The sequence below is a fragment of the Carya illinoinensis genome, chromosome 1 (assembly GCF_018687715.1).
Source record: "Carya illinoinensis cultivar Pawnee chromosome 1, C.illinoinensisPawnee_v1, whole genome shotgun sequence".
In the NCBI taxonomy this organism is placed as follows: Eukaryota; Viridiplantae; Streptophyta; class Magnoliopsida; order Fagales; family Juglandaceae; genus Carya; species Carya illinoinensis.
Genome location: NC_056752.1, coordinates 48,254,578 through 48,278,118, shown reverse-complemented (window position 1 = coordinate 48,278,118; position 23,541 = coordinate 48,254,578). Strand labels below are relative to the sequence as shown.

The following is a 23,541-nucleotide window of genomic DNA, read 5'->3' as shown; positions in this document are numbered from 1 at the left end:
TATTCAATAAAACTGCAAATATTCATCTCTTTCACCGCCTTTCACACCACATCACATTCTTTTGCACAATTATTGCCCCTTCCCCATCATCAACTTTTGCCCTTCAAATATCTATTTCACTTAAATTTTAAATTTTAATTTTAAGTTAAATTTAATATTTAAATATCTCATTTTTAAATTATTAAATTCATTTTTATTTATATTTTTTTATTTTTTAATTCAACACATCTCTATACATAAAATTTATAATTTTTTTTTTAATTTTTTATAGATAGTATTAAACTTATCTTAATATAACTCACTTCACTTACTAAACTCAGTACTATTAATAAGAAATTCAACTCAATTTAATATCTAAACGTAGTCTCAATATCAAGGTGATCTCTTATCAACCTTATGAAGAGTCAAATGAAGAGAGTTTTGGACTCAATATCTGAGAAAGAATATGTTCTTTTTGTTCTATGACTGTGGGCTGGCCACTCCTTCAAACCAGTCCAACCTGGCCCCAAAATACTTCTTATTGAGCCATCAAGTAGGCCCAGAATTTCTAATTGGGGTGGATGAATTTGCAAGCCCCCCATCAGGCCTTGACGTAGAGGATTCTTGCCCTACTCTATGACGTCAGACGTCTAACGGTATCTAACTGCATTTTAAACCGAAATTTTTCGCCAATCCTTTATACCACTTCTACAGGTCCTTCCTCTCTTTCTCTCGCGCTTCACAAGAAACACAAGGAAAATTCCCTCTCCTTCAAGAAACAAGAAGAAAACACAACAATGGCGAGACCCATTTGCTTTGGGCTACGGTACTTTGCGCTCTTGATGTTCTTTGGTGCAGTTGTTGCTTTTGCTAGACCACCACTACAACCGCCTGGCCAAGGTTACTCTTGTTCTCCCTCAATATAATTTTCTGGTTTTTTTTTTCGTTTGGATTCTGAGAGATATCGGAAAAGATGGAGAAAATGCATGCGTGATGCGACAGACCCAAAATTGGGTTTTCATACCTTATTCTTCAGTTTTCTCGGCAACCATACAGACGGCTGTCCTGTTTATTCTTCAGTTTTCATATCTCATCCTTTGAGAAAGTCTATTTGTTTCTTAAGTCGGCTGCCGAGAAAGTGCATGAAAGGGAAAGAAATTGAAATTCTGTAATCAACTGAACCTAATGCCACTATTTGGTTAACCATGGAAATTTTCCTCTTGCCTCATTCAAGTTCTCTGTGCAAGTGTAACCTAATAGTACTTTGTCTTTCCATGCTATCACACGTAAACCACATGTCTCTACATCGCATCCTTGAAAACCCAGATATTTTCTCCATCATTCATTCTTTGCGTTTAGTGGCTGAGAAAGTGCAAGAAAAGGGTGGGAGTTAATATTAATCGAACTAGGCCTAACCACGATTTCTGTCTCCAATTTTCGTGCAGACCCAAGTTACCTCAAGTTTGTGTTCAATGCTACCGAACTCCCATCCGAAGACTACTATGATTACATCATCGTTGGGGGAGGCACTGCCGGATGCCCATTGGCTGCAACACTATCTCAGTCGTATAAAGTACTAGTGCTCGAGCGAGGCGGTGTTGCCCATGGAAGGCCCAATTTGATGAACCAAGAAGGTTTCTTTAACACACTCATGGAAGACAATGCATTCGACTCTCCTGCCCAAGCCTTCACATCTGAAGAAGGAGTACTCAATGCCCGAGGACGCGTTCTTGGTGGCAGCAGTGCGATAAATGCAGGGTTCTATAGCAGAGCAGATCAAGAGTTTTATCAGAAATCGGGTGTCCATTGGGATCTTAAAGTGGTGAACGAGTCCTATGAGTGGGTTGAGAGGGCAATTGTGTTTAGGCCAGAGCTCAAGAATTGGCAATCGGCAATTCGAGACGGGTTATTGGAAGCTGGTGTTGATCCCTATAACGGGTTTAGTTTAGATCACTTGGTGGGAACCAAGATTGGCGGTTCAACTTTTGATAGAACCGGGAGGAGACACACTGCCGCTGATCTCCTGAGGTACGCAAGACCATCCAATATTCAGGTGGCCGTGTACGCAACTGTGGAAAGAATACTACTGGCCTCATCTTCAGCGCACACGCGTTCAAGGCTATCAGCAATCGGAGTTGTTTATCGTGATCACGTCGGGAGGTATCACCATGCGATATTGAGCAGACATGGCGAGGTGATCCTTTCTGGCGGTGCCATTGGAAGCCCACAGCTCCTGCTGTTGAGTGGCATTGGTCCGCGGCCTTATCTATCGTCTTGGGGAATCCCTGTGGCTCGTCATCTTCCCTATGTTGGGCAGTACCTTTACGATAACCCCAGAAATGGTATCTCCATTGTGGCCCCAACTCCACTGGAGCACTCACTGATACAGGTCGTCGGCATCACTGAATCGGGGGCTTACATCGAAGCAGCTTCCAATGTCATCCCTTTTGCATCCCCCGCTCGCTCCATATTCATTCGGACACCATCCGCCCCTCTGTATCTCACTGTGGCTACTCTCATGGAAAAGATTGTTGGGCCACTTTCGAGTGGAACATTGAGACTAGCCTCAATAGATGTGAGGTTAAACCCAATTGTTCGATTCAATTACTTGAACAACCCAGTTGATCTTGAACGCTGCGTGAATGGCACACGCAAGATTGGAGCTGTGCTCAGGAGCAGGTCCTTGGAGAATTTCAAGTTTAGGAACTTGTTCGGTGGTCGTGATTTTAGGTTCGTGGGACCTGCATTGCCTGTTGATCAATCCAACAGACGTATGATGGAAGATTTCTGTCGCCGGACAGTTAGTACCATATGGCACTACCACGGGGGCTGCGTCGTGGGGAAGGTGGTTGATGCTGACTTCCGGGTCATTGGCGTTGATGCACTCCGAGTTGTTGATGGGTCGACGTTTGGAGTTTCGCCAGGGACAAATCCTCAGGCCACTGTACTGATGCTTGGAAGGTAAGTGAAATGTTGTAAACTTGGTTGTTATTGACAAGGAAAATGCTTAATTTGTGAAAAGGTTGACGTAAAATTAGTTGGTTTCTTTTGGCAGATATGTTGGACTGAAGTTGATCGAAGAGCGAACGAGAGGATGAAAGGACAATTAGTTGGGTTTTACTTTTGTGAGGGGTAAATATTCGGAGTAGTGGTTTGTTCATTTGTTCATTCAAACAAAACTGTATGGAACGAGAATTCTGTCGCAGAGAATTCTGTGGCATGGCATGCGAGAAGAATGTATACTGTATGTGCTAATTCAGATTGCTTTCGGCTGTCGAGTTCATGTTGCTAGATGAGAGATTCCACAATTGGGATTGATCCATGGATGTAGCTAGAATGTTAGTACAGGGAAGAGTTAGAGATGCCCATTGAAACAAGATGTTCATGGACAAATATTTTCATTTTCCTTTCTGTTCATAGTTCACTCTTGAGTTGCACAAGAATCAATTCAATCCGCCTGTATGGGCCCGGAAAATCAGCCTTTGTTGACTTGAGTAAACAATCAGCACGCAGCTGCGGCAGTACTTTATTTAATATGCGAAATGAATTGTGGACGAATACCAAAAAAAAAAAACTAACTCCTCATCTATTTTCTTATTATTTCATAATTTAATTTTATAATTTAACTTTAAATAATAAATTCACAAAAAAATATAATAAATAATCTCTAATCAATTAATATTACATGATAACAAAAAAATAATTAAAAAATAACATTAATTAAAAAATATAGGTCACTAATGATATAATAATAAGAGTTGGAATTACTCGAATATTCTCCTTCAAACATGAATCGAAATAAAATAATATAATCTATTTAAAAATTGAAATATGCACTCAATATAATGTCCTCCAAAGTCGAAGGAAATAAAGAAATTCTTTCTTGTATAGAAAGCACTAGCATGTTTTTGGATATATACTATCGATTTTATTTTTATTAAAATATATTTTATAATTAATTTTATAAAATTATTTTTATTATAAAATAGAAATATATTTTTTCTTTTCAACAGATAAAGCACTTCAACTATCTTTACTGCTTTTAGTTTTATTTTTATTTATTTAGGATCTGTTTGTGATTACGATGAGAGATCTAAAAAGTACGATAGAACGGTCTAAAGTACTTAAATAACAAAATTTATCCATTTAATAGTTTTACATCAAAGTACTTCTAAACTAAAAAAAAAAAAAACTACGTTTCAACAAAAGCATCCCTCAACAAAAGCATCAAGGGATGCTTTTTGTCAAAAGTGTTTGAAAAAGTAATCCACATTTTACCGTGCTATGTATATTACAAAATGACCATATCATTTTAACATAATGATAACTTTATTCATCTATATTTTTCATTATTCTCGTATAATCTATTCAAGATTTTACTTATCAATATTTTTAATTATTCTCCTATTACTTATGCATCGTTGAAAAGATTTTATTTTTCATTATAATTACTGAAAAATCTATTACATTATTTTTGTTATTATTTTAATATAATATTTGATTTTTATCCAAGATATGTTGTTTCTATTTTAAAAAGTGATTTTTTAATTTATTTTTAAATAAATCTAATATGTTTAAAAGTGTTTTAAACATATAGACCTCAAAAATAAATAAATTTTTAATAATACAATTTAATGTATTAAATTTTAAACTATAATCCTTAAATTGAAAGTAATACTTTTCACCCCAATTTCAAATGTACAGTTATTTGATTAAGAATTTTGCTATATACAAGCACAATCGCGTACTAATTTGTGTATCAATACTGATTCATTCATATTTAAAATTTAAATTAATATTGTTTTCAATAAAATCTACTTTTTGACTAATTATATCATATTAATGTACAGATTAATACATAATTATACTTGTAACTATATTTTTTCTTTGACTTATTGGAGTGTTAGGCGGGTTTGTTACTTTGACGCAGCGTCTCGGGACTTTTCTCTTTCTTTGCTCTTTGAGGGCATATTGGGTTGTGAAGTAGGTAGCTCTTGTCCTTGCTCGGCTTTCCGTCTAAATTCACTAATCAACATGTATATCAATTCCATATAAAACACATTTCGAAAAGATTCCAATTTTAATTTTTCATCATTCACGACCCCATTGTACCAATGAGAGCTTATTTTTGTGGCCAATACGTTGTAGTTGATGTGAGCTCTCTCTACTTTATTCAGCAATTATTTCTCATTCAACAATAAAGTTGGATCCTCCGCATGCTATATGTTCTGGCTATTAAGATCCGCTCGATCTCAATTACATCGTCTAGTACATGTACCCCATATTTCGATAATACGAGTTGTAGAGTCTATCATTATTTAAAGTAATTTTATGTATAATTATGAAATATATAAATATTACCTAATCGTTTTAAAAAAATAAAATTTATTATTAAAAGATAATTTCTTATAAATAAAACTATAAATACTACTTAGAAAAAAGCAATAATAGCTTTTCCTTTGAATGTAATAATAGCTTTGCAGTCGAATATTCAAGGACGGGCCCACAAAAAGACGGTGCAAGTGGTAGGAAAGCGAAAGGTGCAACATGGATCTGGATCCCGATTCCGTACGTGCACATGGCCAAGGCCAGATATCCCGGTTCCACCGGAAAATATAACAGAAAGAAAAACAAAAACTCGACTATAACTCTAATTATCTATCGTTATGCTACCAAAGGTCAACACGTTTTCAATTCATTAATATTGAGATCTGATCATTATAATAAGTTCCAATCTGCATATTCCATTTAGAGATTTAATACGTATAAGCGAATCTGAATATTAATTTATATATTTTTATATTTAAAATTTAAATTGATATTATTTTTAATAAACTCTATTTTAAACTAATTATATTATACGAGTACATGTATTAATATATAGAATCACTTATAATTAGATTTTTTTAAAAATAATATGTTTTTATTAAATAAATAATATTTAAATATAATTTTAAAGTTTACAAATTGCACGTACTCATATTTTGAAACTTTAAAAAACAATAATGATTTGAACGAGAATAATGGTACCATCAACAAGAGCAATCAAAAGGCCCACCGTGGACCCCAAATACCAATGGCGTCTTTTATTTTCCTTTGCTTTGTTATTACTTTATCTTAGCCTATAAATCTCCGTTTCCTTAATTATTACTTGGAAACAATCGTGCTGAGAAATAATTAAATTGGATAATTACATTACTATCATTTATCCTACATCTTAAATATGATCAAATCATCACTTATTTCAAAAATTTTATATGATAAAAATATATATATTTAATTATTTATATTAAAATTATGTTAGATACAGTTATAAAATATGCAAATTATATGTACTCATTTAAAAAAAAATAGTTAAATATATGACTCATATGATAAGATTATTTTTTAATGATAGGTCTCGTTTTTTTTTTCAAAATGATTAATTAAGTAGAATCAGGATTTTAACTCATGACCCATGTTATGTTATCTTGTGAAATTACTATTTATTTTAAAAAGATTAAGCTGATGAATTTAATTATTTATATTATATTCTTAACAATCATATATATTAATAATCATTTTTTTAAAAAAAGACTGTTCAAACATGGGCTGCAAAAACTCATAGATTCTTCGTAACTTGAATGTTGAAAATCAATGACTTATCGGGGTGTAAAATAAAGTTTTGACAATCTTCAAATGTATCTATCCATTAAAACCAAAAAATCTATATCTGTCGTGCACTTCGGGAAGAGTAGTGGAAGTCATTTTTGCCCAACCACTATAATTAATTATAATTAAAAAATGTAGAAAAATTTAACTCGAGTTTGGTTTTATAGATGATCTCAATATCTAAATATAGTTCAAATACAAATATTTTTAAATTTTTAAATTTATAAATTTTTAATTTTTTTATCTAATCATTACAAATTTTTAAAACTTACAGACAAAACATAAAAAGTAATTCAATATTTATAAATCATAAAACAAAAATTATATTAAAAAATTATATTTTAACAATATTTTAATTTTATAATATTTTTATTTAACTTTTCCTCTCTTATTTTTTAAAATTCTATTAAACATATTAATTCAAATTATTTCACTATTATTTATAGATTATCTCATTACTATTTATTCTATCTCTTATGATCTTATCTATCTAATCCAACAATGCCTAATGTTTTATCTAGTTTGACAAAAGCTCCATCTGAATGAGTTATTTATTCAAAAATAAGAAATTTCATGGAAACTCAAACTTTCTTTCTCCTTCCCGAGTAAGACAAAGACTTTTAAGATGCATAATCCATATTTTCTCCGTCTTCCATTTTGCGCCTTTTTTAATCCACGTGTCACCTTGCGATTTGTTGCTTAAAATTTAAATTATTTTTAATAAGAATTTTTTAACAGAGGTTTGAGCTCAACTTGTTTCTTAAATAAATGAAAGAATGACACCAATGGAGTTAAAACAACGTATACAGATAATTTTTTATTAATACTATGTGATATTGATATATTAGTTAAACCATCTATTATAATTAAGTATTATTAAGAGAAATATTATTATAAAATATATACATATTATTTACGTGATATAATTTAATTTATATATTTTCTAAATTAAATTATAACATATAGATGATACGTGACAATAAAATTATTTTATTACTGATATCCTTTATTACCATTTCATTGTTCCTCTTTTGTAATTTTTGTTAGTTACTGCTTTGTTCAACACTCTCATTTTACTTTATTTTATCTATAATATTTTGTATTTATTTCTTTTAATTAAAATTAATAATTAAATAAAATAATATCTAAACAATTATAGGTAATTAAATTATAAATAAAATTAAAAATTTAACAATGGAGCGTGCATCGCGTCATCGTGTTGCTAATTTCCCAAATTTGGCGGTCAAAGGTCGTGGCTTCTATATAAAGACCCCCGGACGCACCCCCACATACACGACATACGGACATCAGAACCAGAAAAACAAGGAACCTGAAGCAACCAATCACCCATGGCTTCTTCTTCTACCAAACTCGTCTTCTCTCCTCCCTTCACCTCCTCTCCTTGCTCGAAATCTTCTCCCAAATCATCCTCTCTTCTCTCGTTCCTCCATCACACCACCTCCACGCCCGTCTCCTTAAAACTGTCGCATTCTCCATCTCATTCTCGTTGCAGTGCTTCCTTTGCTGTCAGCAACGTCCTAAAGACGGTAACATCAACCGAAACCTCGGTCCTCAACTACCCACAAGATCTCGACTCTGGAAGCTCAAATCCAAGACCAACAATCTTGGTCTCCGAGAAACTCGGAGAAGCGGGTCTGGAAGTGTTACGTAGTTTTGGCAACGTAGAATGTTTGTACGATCTCTCGCCCGATGATCTTTCCTCCAAGATCTCGTCATGCGACGCGCTGATTGTGAGGAGCGGTACCAAGGTGACCAGGCAGGTGTTCGAGGAAGCGAAAGGGCGGCTGAAGGTGGTGGGGCGTGCTGGGGTGGGCATTGACAATGTAGATCTGCAAGCCGCCACGGAGTTCGGTTGTCTTGTCGTTAATGCGCCGACAGCCAATACGGTGGCCGCAGCCGAGCATGGGATTGCTTTGCTCACTGCTATGGCTAGGAATGTCGCGCAGGCCGATGCATCTGTCAAGGCTGGTACGTCCTCATGTGTGATGTGTGTGCGCGCGTGTTTTTTATTCTGTTTTTCAAATCCTAGAAGTTACGAGGAAAAAGAGAAGAAAATGAAAGTTTAGAATTTTCAACAATGTACTGCCTCAAGAAGGACAAACTCTTTGTCGGTAATTTCTTTCTTCTTCGTACTTTCCGAGTAAGAAACGGATCCTTAAATCAATTAATTGCTCATTTCTTCATTAATTATCTTAGATCTGTTCATAACTAGCGTTAGAATGAAATCTAAGTTTATACTCAAGTTGATACGGGGTTTTTTTGGTTGTATATGTGAAATAATTGACCTGAAAAATGGATTCACCAAAGCCTTCATGTTTGTGTCTAGATATGAGATGATTGATCTGGATTTTTCATGCGTTACAAGTCTGTGTTTGCAGAGTGCGGGGGACATGACATTCAAGTTGAACAGGCGGAGGGGTCGAATTTCCGCTTTTGTAGCTTTCAACCATATTTAATATTGGGTTGCTGGTATTAGATATTTTAGGTGATGTGTTGCTTTCCAAGTATAAATGTGAATACCTTGTTTGGTACGCCACATTAATAAGTTCAGTCGCAGCACTCAGCAGCAGGGGTGAACCCAAGTACATGCCCATATCAAACTTTTTTTATAGTTTTGCCGTCCCCAAATTACATTTTTTTGTTGGTTCTGCCCCTGAACACATCCTACCCATGGCAACAGCATACAATATAAATATTTTAAAGCTGACCCAAACAAAAAAAAAGATGTTGTCAGTATTAATGGGGATCTGATCCATAAGCGTTTTTCATTGTCTAGACTAAAACTTGTCCATTATTTATTGAAAAATCAGAGTAACTACCTGTTAACGTGCAGTTATTACTTGCTAGTAGTTGTGAGTCTTGCTTGATCGTCTGGTAAAAAAAACAATAAGAATAAGAAAGAGCAGAATAGGAAAAGGTGCTTCGTAATCTTAATCGAAGGAATTATGAAGAAAATGATTATTGAGAAAACAACTTAGTTATTGAATGAAATTTCAAGATAAAATCTTAGGATGCATTGCCAACTTCCTTGGATGTTGCTTTGTTATTGCCGTAAGATAAATTAGGTGGAGAAGGCTAAGCTTCAAGTTGATTTTTCAGGAAAATGGCAACGTAGCAAGTATGTTGGCGTCTCTGTGGTTGGAAAGACTTTAGCAATTATGGGTTTTGGGAAAGTTGGTTCTGAAGTTGCGAGGCGTGCCAAAGGCTTGGGAATGCATGTTATTGCGCATGATCCATATGCCCCAGCCGATAGAGCCCGTGCTTTAGGTGTGGAGTTGGTATCTTTTGATCAGGCCGTCTCCACAGCGGATTTCATCTCTCTCCACATGCCACTCACTCCTACCACTTCAAAGGTATTCAATGATGAAACATTTGCAAAGGTGAAGAAAGGAGTGCGAATCATCAATGTTGCTAGGGGCGGAGTTATTGATGAAGATGCATTAGTTAGGGCCCTCGATAGTGGCGTTGTTGCTCAGGTATGCTTCTTCAATTCATGTGGAAGACACCTAAATGGTCATGCTAAATTCATAGAAGCATAATGATCAGTGACTGTGACATAAGCTTAATCTAAGTAGTATCATCTTGTCTCAAGGTTTCTTGTGCTTCTTGTATCCATCCACTGCTACATTTTCTCTGCTTCTAAATTTTCCCTGATGAATTTCAAACGCTTGATTGGGGCTGATCATTTGATTGGATGATCTTTCTTGCCTCAGTATTTGTTCTTGATGATAGTTGTACGGATGGATATCCAAAAAATGGTTACCTTTACTAATTTAATGAGTTCTATAACTGCGTGGAACAGGCTGCACTTGATGTTTTCACAGAGGAGCCTCCACCCAAAGAAAGCAAGTTAGTGCAGCATGAGAATGTCACTGTCACACCTCACCTCGGAGCTAGCACAAAGGAAGCACAGGCATGTTTTTGTCTCCGAGCACCTTTCATGATCTATTGATCCACATACTCTCTCTGATTTATGCTTTCTTAGATACTTAATATTTTCTAACCCAATAAACCATCCGTCCCATCCATTTAGGAAGGTGTGGCTATTGAAATAGCAGAGGCTGTAGTAGGAGCGTTGAAAGGGGAGCTTTCTGCAACTGCTGTCAATGCTCCCATGGTCCCCGCTGAGGTAAAAAATTGTCCATACAAAGCGAGATAATCAATAGTTTTTGAGTACCAGTTGGGGGTTCGGGACCAGAACAACTCTCTTGCTATTATGCTATATATATATATAATCTATATATGTGCGTGTGTGTGTGTCGTAATTCAGTAAGGGAAGGTAGCTTACACATTGCTTGTGTTCTCAGGTTCTGTCAGAGTTGTCACCTTATGTCGTGCTAGCTGAGAAGCTGGGAAGGCTAGCTGTACAGTTGGTGGCTGGAGGGAGCGGCATAAAAAATATAAGGGTGGTCTATAGATCTGCCCGTGACCAGGATGACCTGGACACAAGACTCCTCCGGGCTATGATCACAAAAGGCATAATCGAGCCAATATCAGCCTCATTTGTTAACCTGGTCAATGCAGATTTTACTGCCAAACAAAAAGGTCTTCGCATAAGTGAGGAAAGGATAGGCATTGACTCATCTCCAGAGTTCCCTGTCGACTCGATTCAGGTGCAAATATCCAATGTGGATTCTAAATTTGCAAGTGCTGTTTCAGATAGTGGAGATATAAGCATTGAGGGAAAAGTGAAATATGGAAAACCCCACCTGACATGTGTGGGATCCTTTGCTGTGGATGTGAGCCTGGAGGGAAACCTCATTTTATGCAGGCAGGTGGATCAACCCGGCATGATTGGCCACGTTGGAAACATACTAGGTGAGCACAATGTGAATGTGAGCTTCATGAGCGTGGGAAGGACTCACCGCAGGAAACAGGCCATTATGGCTATTGGTGTGGATGAAGAACCAAATAAGGAGACCCTTCAAAAAATAGGAGGGGTGCCTGCAATCGAAGAGTTCGTCTTCCTCGAACTGTAGATGAAAATCATCGAAGATCCTTTACCTAGAGATGAAATTCTCGCTCGTGTTAGAATGCCAAGTACTTCATTTCTTTAGGAATGCCCATATTGGCTTTATGGTGGCGGACATGAGAATAAATAAAAGCTGGCCGCTTTACAAAATACAGCAGTCTGCTTAGTCCTAGATTGTATAAAATCCTGTCACCATGCAAGCTGATATTATATATACTAGAGGGCATGGGCGTTAGTAGTTTTATTTGTTTTCATAGTCTGGTGGTGATATTTTCTTCGTCTTCTCGAGTGATTTTTGTTGCTGTTTTAACTTTTACTCCATGTACTTGCGGGTGGTGGTCAGAGTGGTTCACTGGTGCAGTGGTGTGTAATTCTGGCTGATTCAGCTGTTCAATGAGCTTCCTTGTAATGAAAGTAATGTTTCCCACTTTCTGTAAAAGTTACTTTCCTCTTCTATTTTTTTCCTAACTATATTTTACGGAAATAATACCTACAATTGCGAAGTATGCAAACACATAATTATTTAAAAAAAATAGAATATATTATTAAAAAATTAATTTTTTTCTAATCAAGTCTATTTTTTATGCACTTTTTTTACAAAAATTACATGATGCTTACAAATTCAACAATTACGAATATCATTTCTCTTTTTACATGCTTAGCGAGAGGGGTAAGTATCAGCCAATTATAATTATTGGATCATCGGACAATATCATCTAATTATAGTAAATACAAATAGGATATAAATATAGTATATAGAATTGTTTAAAAATTAATAACAGATTAACAGGATATAGATATAAAATCAGTTTTACAATTCTTATTAAAATTTATTTTGGATTTGAGAGGTTTTATATATATATATATATATATATATAGACAAAGGAAAGGATAAGAAATTTCGAACTTAAAATTTTCATTTAGAATCACTCCCATCAGGCTGTTGGCCATTTCAGAGTTAAGAAAATTTATAATTTTTATTTTTAAATATTGATCAACGTAATTCCGTGCAATGAGATCGTCGTTTGATGGTATTTCTTAATTTTTATGTTTATTTTTAGTATATTCTATTAATTAATGTAATTGATTATATTATTATTTTTAAATATAAAATAATTATTTTAATTAATCACATTAATAATTTATTAAATAAAAAATATGCAAAGTCGCAGAACTCATTTATTAACAGGCATCGAATGGCCTGGGCTAATTCTTTAAGAAAAAGTCTAAGTGCAGTCGTGTGATGTAAACGGCTTGCAAACGGCTTGCCGACGTGGATTATTTTAATATTTTGCGAAACGCACCGTTTCACTTAAAAGTAAACGGTGACATTTCGGTGGATCTGAAAGCTCGAAACCCTCCCTTCCCTCTTTGCTCATTTCGACATTTCCCCCCCTCCGAAACCCTTCTCCCCCTCCTCCGTATCTACTCTAATTCGATTTCCTCCAGATTTCCCCCAAATTTCCCCCCTTTCTCTCTGGTTCTCCCCCTCCTCCGTCTCTGCTCTGCTGCGATTTCCCCCAAATTTCCCCCCTTTCTCTCTGGTTCGATCGAAATCCCTTCCCTTCGAAATCCCTTCCTTTCGAAATCCCTTCCTATCGAAATCTCTTCCCTTCGAAATCCCTCCGAAATCCTAACCCCTTCCGAAACCCTAACCCCCTAGATCTAACCCGAACCCTAACCAGTACCCATCATCCCACACCGAAACCCTAACCCTAACCCTCTCCCCCGAAACTGGTAATCAGTCGCACCTCTCCAGGTTTTTCATTTACATTATTATTTCATTTTTACATTATGGTATTGTTATATTTTAATATTTTAGCATGTTTGTAATTTTTGTATTTGTTGTATAGTTGCGATTTTTTGTATTTCATTATTTTGTGTATTTGCGAGATTACCATTTCATATTATGTTATTGTAATGAATATTTGGAAGTTGGACTTTGCATCAATATTATAAGTTCCATGTAAAGGTGAAGAATGTACGTATAATAGCCATAATTCCTTCCATATAACTAGTAGGTCATGGCTAGTTATGATCCTCACTTATAGCTAATAATAAATAATTATTAAAATAATTAGATAAGACTTGTATATGAAACTTGTGTCCTATCTCTTGAGGAAGATTTTTATGATCTATTAAAATTAACATAATAATGAAACCTTGGACCCGACTTCTCTTAGATAGCAAGCTTGACTTAAAGCTAGGTATCTGTTAATTTGTTCCAATATATGTATCTTTGAGACATCCATCCAAGTGTGGTGTACATGGTGTAAGCTAGCTAGCAGATTCATAATACAGTCTCGAACAATTTTAGTTTAATTTTACTATTACTATGAGAAAAATGCTTATATTTGACACGTTATTTGCAAATGAAAATTATCATTTCTACTAAAATAAATCTATTCTGATCATCAATAATCATTTTTGTTGTGGTATGCATGAGTATGATTTGTATATGAAGCAAAGCCGATGGACCATTACTATATGATATTGATGATCAATAGATGATCAATAAGGGTTATAATATTAGCAATTCAATTAGAAAAAGTTCAAAATCCACATGATAATAAGTCAATACAGAAATGCCATTAATAGACACTCATGTGCTTCACATGATCGGTTCAATCAAATTGGCACATAATAGGACCTACACATCATTCATCATGTGGTGGCATATATGCTTAAATTTTAAAAGATAGCTCATGCATGTAGGGTTTTTTTCTCTAATTAATTTTCTAAGGAGGGTCCTCTCTCTCTCTCTCTCTCTCTCTCTCTCTCTCTCTCTCTCTCTCTCTCTCTCTCTCTATATATATATATATATATATGGAAGCTGTTACGGTCACCACTCCCAACTCCCACTAGGAGTTACTGTTAGCAGTGTAGTATTTTTTGTGTATTTTTTCTACATGTATTTTTTTACAAAAGATTTTGTAATTCAAACATATATAATATATATACTCTCTGATATATACTGATGTGGGGGCTCTATTTACTGATTATATCATGATAGCAAATGGGTTCTGCTTCTCATTCCGGGTCAAGTTTGGAGAGACCACTGTGCTATTGTGGCTCCCAAGCGAAGCTTCAGATTTCTGGAAAAGCAAATACTTTTGGCCGAAGGTTTTTCAACTGTCCAAACTATAAGATGAATAAACAATGTGGCTTTTTTGAGTGGATTGATCTTCAAAGTGAGCAAAACAGTTGCTGTAAGCTGACCTTGGAGTTAGCTGAACGGAGGCACGAGAGGGTACTTCATCAGCGGCTCCTCATCGAAGAATCCAAAGTAAAAGCATTGGAGAAGAAGTATAACCGAGTCTTCAAAGTATTAAAACTGACATGGTTATTTTTAGTAATAGTTTCTGGTATACTTTTGATGTATGGAACCAATTATAATGTATCTCAGCCATGTCTACAACTCATGTAAGACGCTGTACTTTTTTGCAAAATCGATGGTTCAGTTGAATGTAGTAAATGTGTTGAATGGTGTAAATGTGTTGAATGTTGTAAATGTGTTGAATGTTGTATTGACTATGAATATTGGAGGTTTTTTGCGATTTATCGATATAGTAGTAAATGTATTATAACTGCTGCTGTTTAGAAATCTGTTTTGATTAGAAAATGACACTTTGATGTTGTAGAAAATTTGGTACCCAAGTACAATTATAATGCATCTGTTTTTTGCAATTTTCCTTTCTTACAAACAACAAAATTGCTTTGTATGAATATCACTTTTCCTATCCACGTTGGCCATTCATTTTGCAGCGGTTAGTTAAGGGGTACTTATATGAAATCAGGAACCCGAGTAATGTGTATCCAGTCATGAGGTATGCCTTAAATTTTCCAGAAATTCGGCTTGTACGTGCAATTTACCCCATACCCGATCAAGACTAAATGAACTCCACTAATTTTTTGAAACACAAACTTGTTCTAACTTTTGAGAACCCATCTTAGGCAATTTACCCCCAACACAAACTGCTTCTAACTTGTCCTTCTCCAGCTTCTTCATAACCTATACGTAGATGACCAAATAATACATTTTTCCAAAAATAACCTGTTTAGCCAAATATAAATACAGCCATAAATATTATGATAATTTCTATAAATAAAAAACACATATGGTACTTATACCCCCTCCAAATACGAACTTACCCCTCCTGCCTAATTTCCATTAATAACTATTACAATATTCCATAACCTGTTACAATTTCCATTAATATTACTCACTACTCGTCTATCCAAAAATTATGTAAACCCAATAGCCTCCTCCTTCTATCCACATACATAATTACATCAAATTTCCATGGTATAATCAACCCAGTATTTTCGAAGGAAATCAAAAACGGAAATGAACTATCCACATGGTATAATTACACCAACTACCAAAATAACCTTTTCCAATATATACATTTTTCCAAAAAACTGACACTTATAGTAATATTAGATGCAACCAATAGTTTATCTGACCTAAAATAATTCTCCCTACATTTTTCCTATATCATTGTAAATAAAAAACACGCTCGATTTCTCAACCATTTTCCACTAGTATTGCCATGCTTGTGCTCCATCTCCACCCAGTGTGCTCTCGCTCCGCGACATCCAATCAAAATATATCTGAACCTTTGATAGATATCCACACATTAGCCTTCGAAAGGGATGTTGACTAATTGAAATGTGCAAAGTTTAGAAATTTTACACTTTCTTGAGTACCAATCATGGGATAATACTGCGTGGCGCTAATGCTGTCCAGTACCTTTTAATAGAAAAACAATAATTTATTTACAATTTTAAATAAAACCAACCATTAAATAAAATGATATATACAAAGTGCTCTTTCTGATACCTGCCCTTCTCCGGAATTGGTGATATCTACTTCTGATGCTCCAAATAAATTCCTGCACGTGCCCATGGGAGCTATATCTCCCTCATCTCGCTAGCAATAAAGTAAGGTTTAAATACTCACTATAAATAATTGAGACTTTATCTAACACACATGAACAACAAAATGGTTAAAACATCCACCTGTTTGCGCTTTCCTCCTGCTTGTGCTTTTTTCTGTTTGGCTTTAACCTTCCGCATATCTGTCTCCATCTTTGATGCTCTTCTAAGAGATGGGGGTCTCCCTTTCCCTCTGACAACAATTGGACTCTTTACTCCTTGTGAACTACCAACTGCAGCAGCTGTATCCAATGTCGTAACAGGTTCTAAATCTGTGGTTGCAAAGATAAGTTTAGAAAACTTATTTAACCTCCCATTGATATTATTATACATGAAAAAATAAAACATGGGATTTAACCTTCGAACCTTTTTCAGAGTTCATAGATAACGGGTTATGGTTCTGACGATATAATCCAGTCATCTCATGTATCCTCTTCTTTGCATCTTCAAATTGCTCGTTAGATTCTACCACATAGTCGATCATCTCATAACACATATTCAATAGAATTGCATGTCTATTACCATTTGCCCTCTCATCCCCTGCATCGTAGCTATTTCGAATTAATGTGTATCTCCTCTTGATGTCCTTTCTCCATCGCTCTAAAATGTAGCCTTCTGGCAATGATTTTATACCGTTTGATTTGAATACAGCCAAAATGTGCCTACATAATATCCCTCTCATCTGAAATAACCCACATGAACACTTTGCATTTCCTGCCTCGACATTAAAATCCACTGCATATGTAACCTGTTTTGTGAACTCCTGAATACGAACTTCATCTTCTACCAAATAATTCTTCATTACCCCATCCGATGTCTGTAGCGCTGGATCCAAATCAAGCACACCAATTACTTGCTGTTGAACTTCTTTAAATTTGGCATTGGTGTACAGCTCTTGAAATTTCTTCTCAATTGGGGATCTAGATACGCAGGGAATGGTGCCGCTAAAGGAGTGGAATTCTGCCTGACATTCATTTTCAATTTTCTTCTTCAACGTATTGTCAAACTGATCAACAAACTCCTTCAAATTTGTCTTCGAATGGACATAACCGTCAAAAAAGGCGTTCATACTCTCGCTCCGCTGGGTTGTACTCATTCCAGCCCAAAAGTGCTCTTTCAGGAAAACTGGTACCCAATGCTCGCGCTCGAAGTATAAACTTTTCAACCAAGCATTCTCATCAAGTGGTATGTGTTAATAAACTGGGACCAACCTTTTTCAAACTCGGCAATAGTTTGTGTGTCGTACACACATTTCATCAGCTCAGTTTTCAGGCCACTTTTGTACGCAGCATATGAACCCAACTTCTCGAGAACTTTCTTGAGTATATGCCATAAGCAAAATCGATGTCGAGTTTCTGGAAATACTATCGCAATTTTGCATTTTTCATTGCTTTGTCCTGATCAGTAATAATAGCCTTTGGAGCTATTCCGTCCATACATTGCAACCAAGTTTGGAACAGCCATGTAAACGTCTCTGTGTCCTCACTGGAAATCAACCCAGCTCCCAAAAGAATCGACTGCCCATGGTGATTTACACCAACAAATGGTGCAAACGGCATCCCATACCTATTAGTCAGGTACATGGTGTCGAATGTGACGACATTACCAAAATACTAGGGGTGCTACCCGCACCATACGGTGCGGGGTAGGCCCCCCCGCCCCCCGCCCCCGCATGGGGCGGATGGGGAAAATCCCCCCCGTCCCCCGCCTCCGGTGTGCGGGGGCGGGGTACCCCGTCCCGCATGACGGGGTACGGGTGTGGGGGGCAATTCGTCCGGCCCCCCGCACCCCCATTCTGGGCCGAAAATGGCCCAGAAGCAATTTCTGGGTCATTTTGGACCCATAAATCTCAGCAATGGGCCAAAATGACCAACAAGTATGTATTTTTGGCTCAAAAATATCTTGTAGGCCATTTTCATTTTTCAGTCCATAAAATTATAAGTAAAAAAGAAAAAAAAAATTTAAAACCCAGATTAAAAGAAAAAAAAAGTGTTATGTCTAAGAGTCTAATATGTAATAAACTAATAATAATAACTAAACTATTACAAAATTGAAAGGCTAAACAATTACAAAATTACAAATATAAAAGTGTCCAAAGGACATTGTATCAACATTACAAATTATTGAATACAAAATTTTTACAAATCAATAAAAATTGATCATTCTAAAGAGACTTGTCAACTGTGGCTTGTCTTTGAGTCAAGGGGTGTGACAGTTGGAGCGGCCCGGGCTTGAGCACATTTTTATGTTGCAGAGGTGCTAGACGTCTCATGTGTTACTACAAAAATTAATATTAAAATTAATAACGATGAAATGGAAATGAATATAAAAAAATTAAAATAATAAAATAATAAAATAAAAAATAATTACCAGGTGGTCCAAATCCAGGCTGATCACCACCCTCATTGGTCTCCTTAAAATCTAAAATATCCGGAACATGAATATCCTTTCCTATCGTCCAACTCTATGTGCATATCAATGCCTCTACAGTTGTAGGAGACAATGAACTACGGAAATGATCCAATATACGACCTCCGGTACTAAAGGCTGACTCTGAGGCAACGGTGCTAATAGGGATGGCCAAAATACAGCGGGCAATCTCAAAAATGATGGGATATTTCTTTGAGGCATTCTTCCACCATCCTAATATATTGAAATGATCATCATCATCTTGGACCATATCCGCTAACAAATAGTTGTCTAACTTAGAAACGACCTCCGTAGATTGATGGACTAGTGTGGGATTCTGTGCGAGGGTCTTAGTCCACGACATTCTGCGCTTCTTTGTAGGAGGCCCGGTCACGGTGTTTGTAGAAGGAGTTGGGGTCGGTGTATGTGTCTTCAATGTAGTACCACCCTTAATTGCCATAAACTCGTCAAACAATTTTTTCAAGGTATCTCGAGCCAATTCACCAATAATGTCAGTCCATACCTGATCGTGAACAAGTCTCAACCCATATAACAAGCCTGAAACTTTCAGACGGGGATCAAGAATAACAGCCACATATAAGAAAATATTCATTCTAGTCAAATCTCCTCAATACTTGTCATATTTTAGCATCATGGTCACTGCCATCCCCCTCATCCTTTCATTGGAACCCCTACACATATCTTCTAATTCTTCTTTTACCCTACATATTTGTTGACAAAACTCATGGGATGTAGGGTACAAAGAACTAAATATATTCAACGTAACATCATAAAATAATCCAAGAAAATCAACGAAAGTAGAAACTACCACCCAATCATCATCATTAGGCTTTTGTGATCCCCCGTGCTCATCAAAGTATTTGACATATTGGATGTCTTCATCACCCAATAATTGAAAGGCTGCCTTATATTCCTGGGCCGCCTCCAACATCAAGAAGGTTGAGTTCCATCTGGTAGGAACATCAGTACAAAGACCATTCTTCGATGTTATGCCCGTAGCCTTTGCAGCAACTTTGAATTTCTCCAATCCGAAACCCTAAATTGATTTAGGTTGAAACCTCTAAAAAAGAATTAGGGTTTCGGATTGGGGATTGGAACCCCAATCTGAAACCCTAAATTGATTTAGGTTGAAACCCCTAAAAAAAAATTAGGGTTTCGGATTGGGGATTGGAACCCCAATCCGAAACCCTAAATTGATTTAGGTTGAAACCCCTAAAAAAAATTAGGGTTTCGGATTGGGGATTGGAACCCCAATCCGAAACCCTAAATTGATTTAGGTTGAAACCCCTAAAAAAAAATTAGGGTTTCAGATTGGAACCCTAATTTAATTTAGGGTCCCAATCCGAAACCCTAACCCCTAAATTGATTTAGGGGTTTCAATCATGAAACCCCTAAATCAATTTAGGGGTTAAGATTTCAATGAAATTTACAACAAAAATGGGCAATCCGAAACATCCAAAATGCAAGAAATCCGAAACAATCACACAATTTGACAAATCAACGAATCCACAGCACACAATCCACAAATCCCATCCTCCATCTCCGATTCAACCCCATCCTTCCTCCAATCTCCGATCAAAACTAAAAAAAAAAATATATATATATAATTTAACGGAGAAAAATTAAGAAAATAATACCGTGCGTCCGGTGTGCGTTCGGCATGCGTCCGGCGTGGCAGAGGGAGGAGGGACGGCGTGCGGCACGGCGACTTAGGCTCGGAGGGGAGGGGATTGGGGGTTTCGGAGGGGAGGGGAGGGGAGGGAGTCGGGAGAAGGGTTTGAAGAAGTTTTTGGGTTTCGAACGCCCGGGGGGGGTGTTAAGGGTAAAAGGCAAAACGGCGCCGTTTCACTTAAGTTATACTTAAACTTATATATATATATAATATATTATATATGATGCGGGGCGGGGCGGGGGAAAAACGGACCGGGGGGGGTCCGTCCCCGTCCCCCGCTTCCGCTGGGGTTAGCCTTTCCTGGCCGGGGGGCCCCGGCCCGGCCCTGACGGTGTGGATGACCCGCCCCGCCCTATGCGGGGGTGGGCCGAACGGGGCGGGGTAGTGGGCAATGGGGCCCCGCTGCCCACCCCTACAAAATACTTATACGCAGCCCGACTATGTGGATCTGCCCAAAAAATATTTTTTAACCTCCCATCATCGTCTAAATCCATCAATGCAAAAAAACCGTTATTCTTGTACTGCATCATCATAAAATAATCAAGAAGTGCTCCAACACCACCTGCATCAAGTCGTAGATGGCGGGCTTTGTCGATGTAATTCTGACAATCCTTTTCCGAAAATGGCAGGTTCTCGAAGCCACCTGCTCCAACTACAAGAGATCCGTAACTCTTGTTCAGCTGAATACCAGCTAAGTCGTTTGTCTCAAGGACCCTTTTAACAGTCTCATTCACTTCTCTGTTACATCGAAAGAAGCGGGATTTCTGAGGGCTAATTACATGATTATGTGAGTTATTCACTGTTGTCAACCGCATCTTTCCCTCGACTCTTAAGGCATTAATCCTTGCCTTACAGCCCGTCTTTCCCGTCGGACGTGGGTTGGTGATATTGGAACTCTTAATCCGAGCCTTCCCTCCCCGTGCACAACCGAGGGTGACATATCTGACACATTGATCATCTGACCTCTCACTCCTTTGTGTCATCACCCCAAACCCGCAATTTTTAGCATACTGCTTATAATAGACCATCAAATCTTCCAATGAATTGAACTCCATCCCCGGCTTTGGCTCCTCAATGATATCATTACAATCCGAAGATGGCAACACATGTGGTGTAGATGGAGTGCCAGCAGCTGTTTCCAGTTCATCTAGTCTATCCAACAGATCTTCATCATCAACTCTTGCAGAAGTGCATTGCTCTTCAGTGTCTAAACAATCTGTCAAGGGAGATGCGTGTTCTTCTTCACCACCCATGGCCTGTACAAGTTGATAACTATATTATTAACACACATGAAAAGGCAATTGGTAATCGCATAAGAAATTAAAAAGGAAAAAAATTAAAAGAGTTTATAGGAATGGCATGATAAATAGTTTCAAAATAACCTGCTTGGGTCCCATTAAAAAACATCCATGATAAAATTGATGAATTCTTTTGGAGGGATTTGCATCTTTATAATCTAACTATTGAGTAATAATAGTTTAAATTTCGAAACTATTACAAAATTACCTCCAAAACTAGCTACCTACACTTCTTGTACTCAACCATTATATATTTGATTTGATTTGATTTAGATACGTGCAACTCGCAGTAGCACGATAGAAATAATTCTAGCTACCTACACTTTTTGTACTTGCATTTGCTTTGATATTTTGTGAAATTACCATCTAAAGAGCTTATCATTCAGATTTCTACATTCTTCTAACATCTCAATATATACATTTTATTATATAATTTATATTTTATCAAAGAAGCTAATCAATTTTAAAAGAATTGAAGCCCTTTTAAATTATAAAGGACGTATGAATCTCCATCCTGTTTAACTTGTTGAAACGCTCGATTTGTCACATTTTTTTCCTCAATCGCATACTCGATACCCAAGCAGATGCTTTCCATACAAAATCCACATTACTTGATATTTCACATTTCTTTCCAACCAAAATTTTCAGATTTTCACCATATATCACTAATCCAATTGTTTCTTCTAATTTGGTTTACAACAAGTAACATAATCAAACTTAACCAAAGAGTTGCATAACAACTTCATTAAACCAAATAATAAAATACAAAACTGTATCTAATTAAAAATATCCAACTGATTTAATAATAAATTAAAAAATAAAAAATTCATTAGCCAACAACCTGTTTGTAGGCAGCATATATCTAGATTAACTTGCATTTGTATTTGGGAGGTTATCAATCACATAATTATATTTGTACTCATCAAGCAACGTAAAAAAGAAAATTAATCAAACCAATATTATCGGATGCTTGTAAAATTATATAAACAAAATTATGTATGTAATTAAGAGAGTAATAAGCTTCTTTTTCATTTCAGATTTTCCAACCTAGTGAGCTTATGTAAATTATTACAGCTCCTCCCTTCCATAATCAATGTAAATTATGTAAACAGTCATATTATATTGTATCAACATGCATGGGAAAACCAAGCTACACGAAATTCATGCTAATGCTACACAGGTATTTCATCCAATCAAATGCAAAATATGCCAAATTCATGCTAATGCTACACGAAACCAACCCAGAACTGTAAACAACCAACACATATTGATCCTCATGTGAAAACCATAGTTACACCAATCCACTGCAAATCCCACGAAACAGAGCCAAATCAGAGTTTTTCATATATCAAACAACTTATAATCCAGTTCAAGACCCATGTTTATTTAAGCAGAAAAACCATTTGTTTACATTCACAGAATTAGAACCTGCCCGTGGTGGTGCCGACGGGGTAAACTCAGAAGCTGACCCACGAAACCAGAACCGACCCACGACACTCACCCACGTCGCTGACCCGAACTGCTCGAACTGCTGGCCCAAACTGCTGGCCCACCGAGTTGACCCGAGGTTATGGCCCACG

General features: G+C 36.5%; 4 protein-coding genes across 4 annotated transcripts; 2 read left to right on the top strand and 2 right to left on the bottom strand.

Moving 5' to 3' along the window:
- Nucleotides 1–776: 776 nt before the first annotated feature.
- On the top strand, nucleotides 777–3,339 carry LOC122300687 ((R)-mandelonitrile lyase-like). Its single transcript, XM_043111515.1, has 3 exons — nucleotides 777–879; nucleotides 1,425–2,940; nucleotides 3,035–3,339. The coding sequence occupies exons 1-3, from the start codon at nucleotides 777–779 to the stop codon at nucleotides 3,075–3,077; spliced, it is 1,662 nt and encodes a 553-aa protein (XP_042967449.1). The 3' UTR covers nucleotides 3,078–3,339.
- A 4,572-nt stretch (nucleotides 3,340–7,911) lies between these two features.
- LOC122279585 (D-3-phosphoglycerate dehydrogenase 2, chloroplastic-like) lies at nucleotides 7,912–12,062 on the top strand. Its single transcript, XM_043090294.1, has 5 exons — nucleotides 7,912–8,619; nucleotides 9,751–10,127; nucleotides 10,454–10,564; nucleotides 10,685–10,780; nucleotides 10,959–12,062. The coding sequence occupies exons 1-5, from the start codon at nucleotides 7,980–7,982 to the stop codon at nucleotides 11,628–11,630; spliced, it is 1,896 nt and encodes a 631-aa protein (XP_042946228.1). The 5' UTR covers nucleotides 7,912–7,979; the 3' UTR covers nucleotides 11,631–12,062.
- A 3,465-nt stretch (nucleotides 12,063–15,527) lies between these two features.
- On the bottom strand, nucleotides 15,528–17,630 carry LOC122300682 (protein FAR1-RELATED SEQUENCE 1-like). Its single transcript, XM_043111503.1, has 4 exons — nucleotides 16,928–17,630; nucleotides 16,646–16,833; nucleotides 16,467–16,556; nucleotides 15,528–15,635 (listed from the first exon to the last, which is right to left on the bottom strand). Exons 1-4 carry the CDS (start codon nucleotides 17,628–17,630, stop codon nucleotides 15,528–15,530), a joined length of 1,089 nt encoding a protein of 362 aa, XP_042967437.1.
- Nucleotides 17,631–17,925: 295 nt separating this feature from the next.
- On the bottom strand, nucleotides 17,926–21,916 carry LOC122300672 (protein FAR1-RELATED SEQUENCE 5-like). The gene is made up of 2 exons (XM_043111492.1): nucleotides 21,135–21,916; nucleotides 17,926–18,127 (listed from the first exon to the last, which is right to left on the bottom strand). The coding sequence occupies exons 1-2, from the start codon at nucleotides 21,914–21,916 to the stop codon at nucleotides 17,926–17,928; spliced, it is 984 nt and encodes a 327-aa protein (XP_042967426.1).
- Between the last annotated feature and the right edge of the window lie 1,625 nt (nucleotides 21,917–23,541).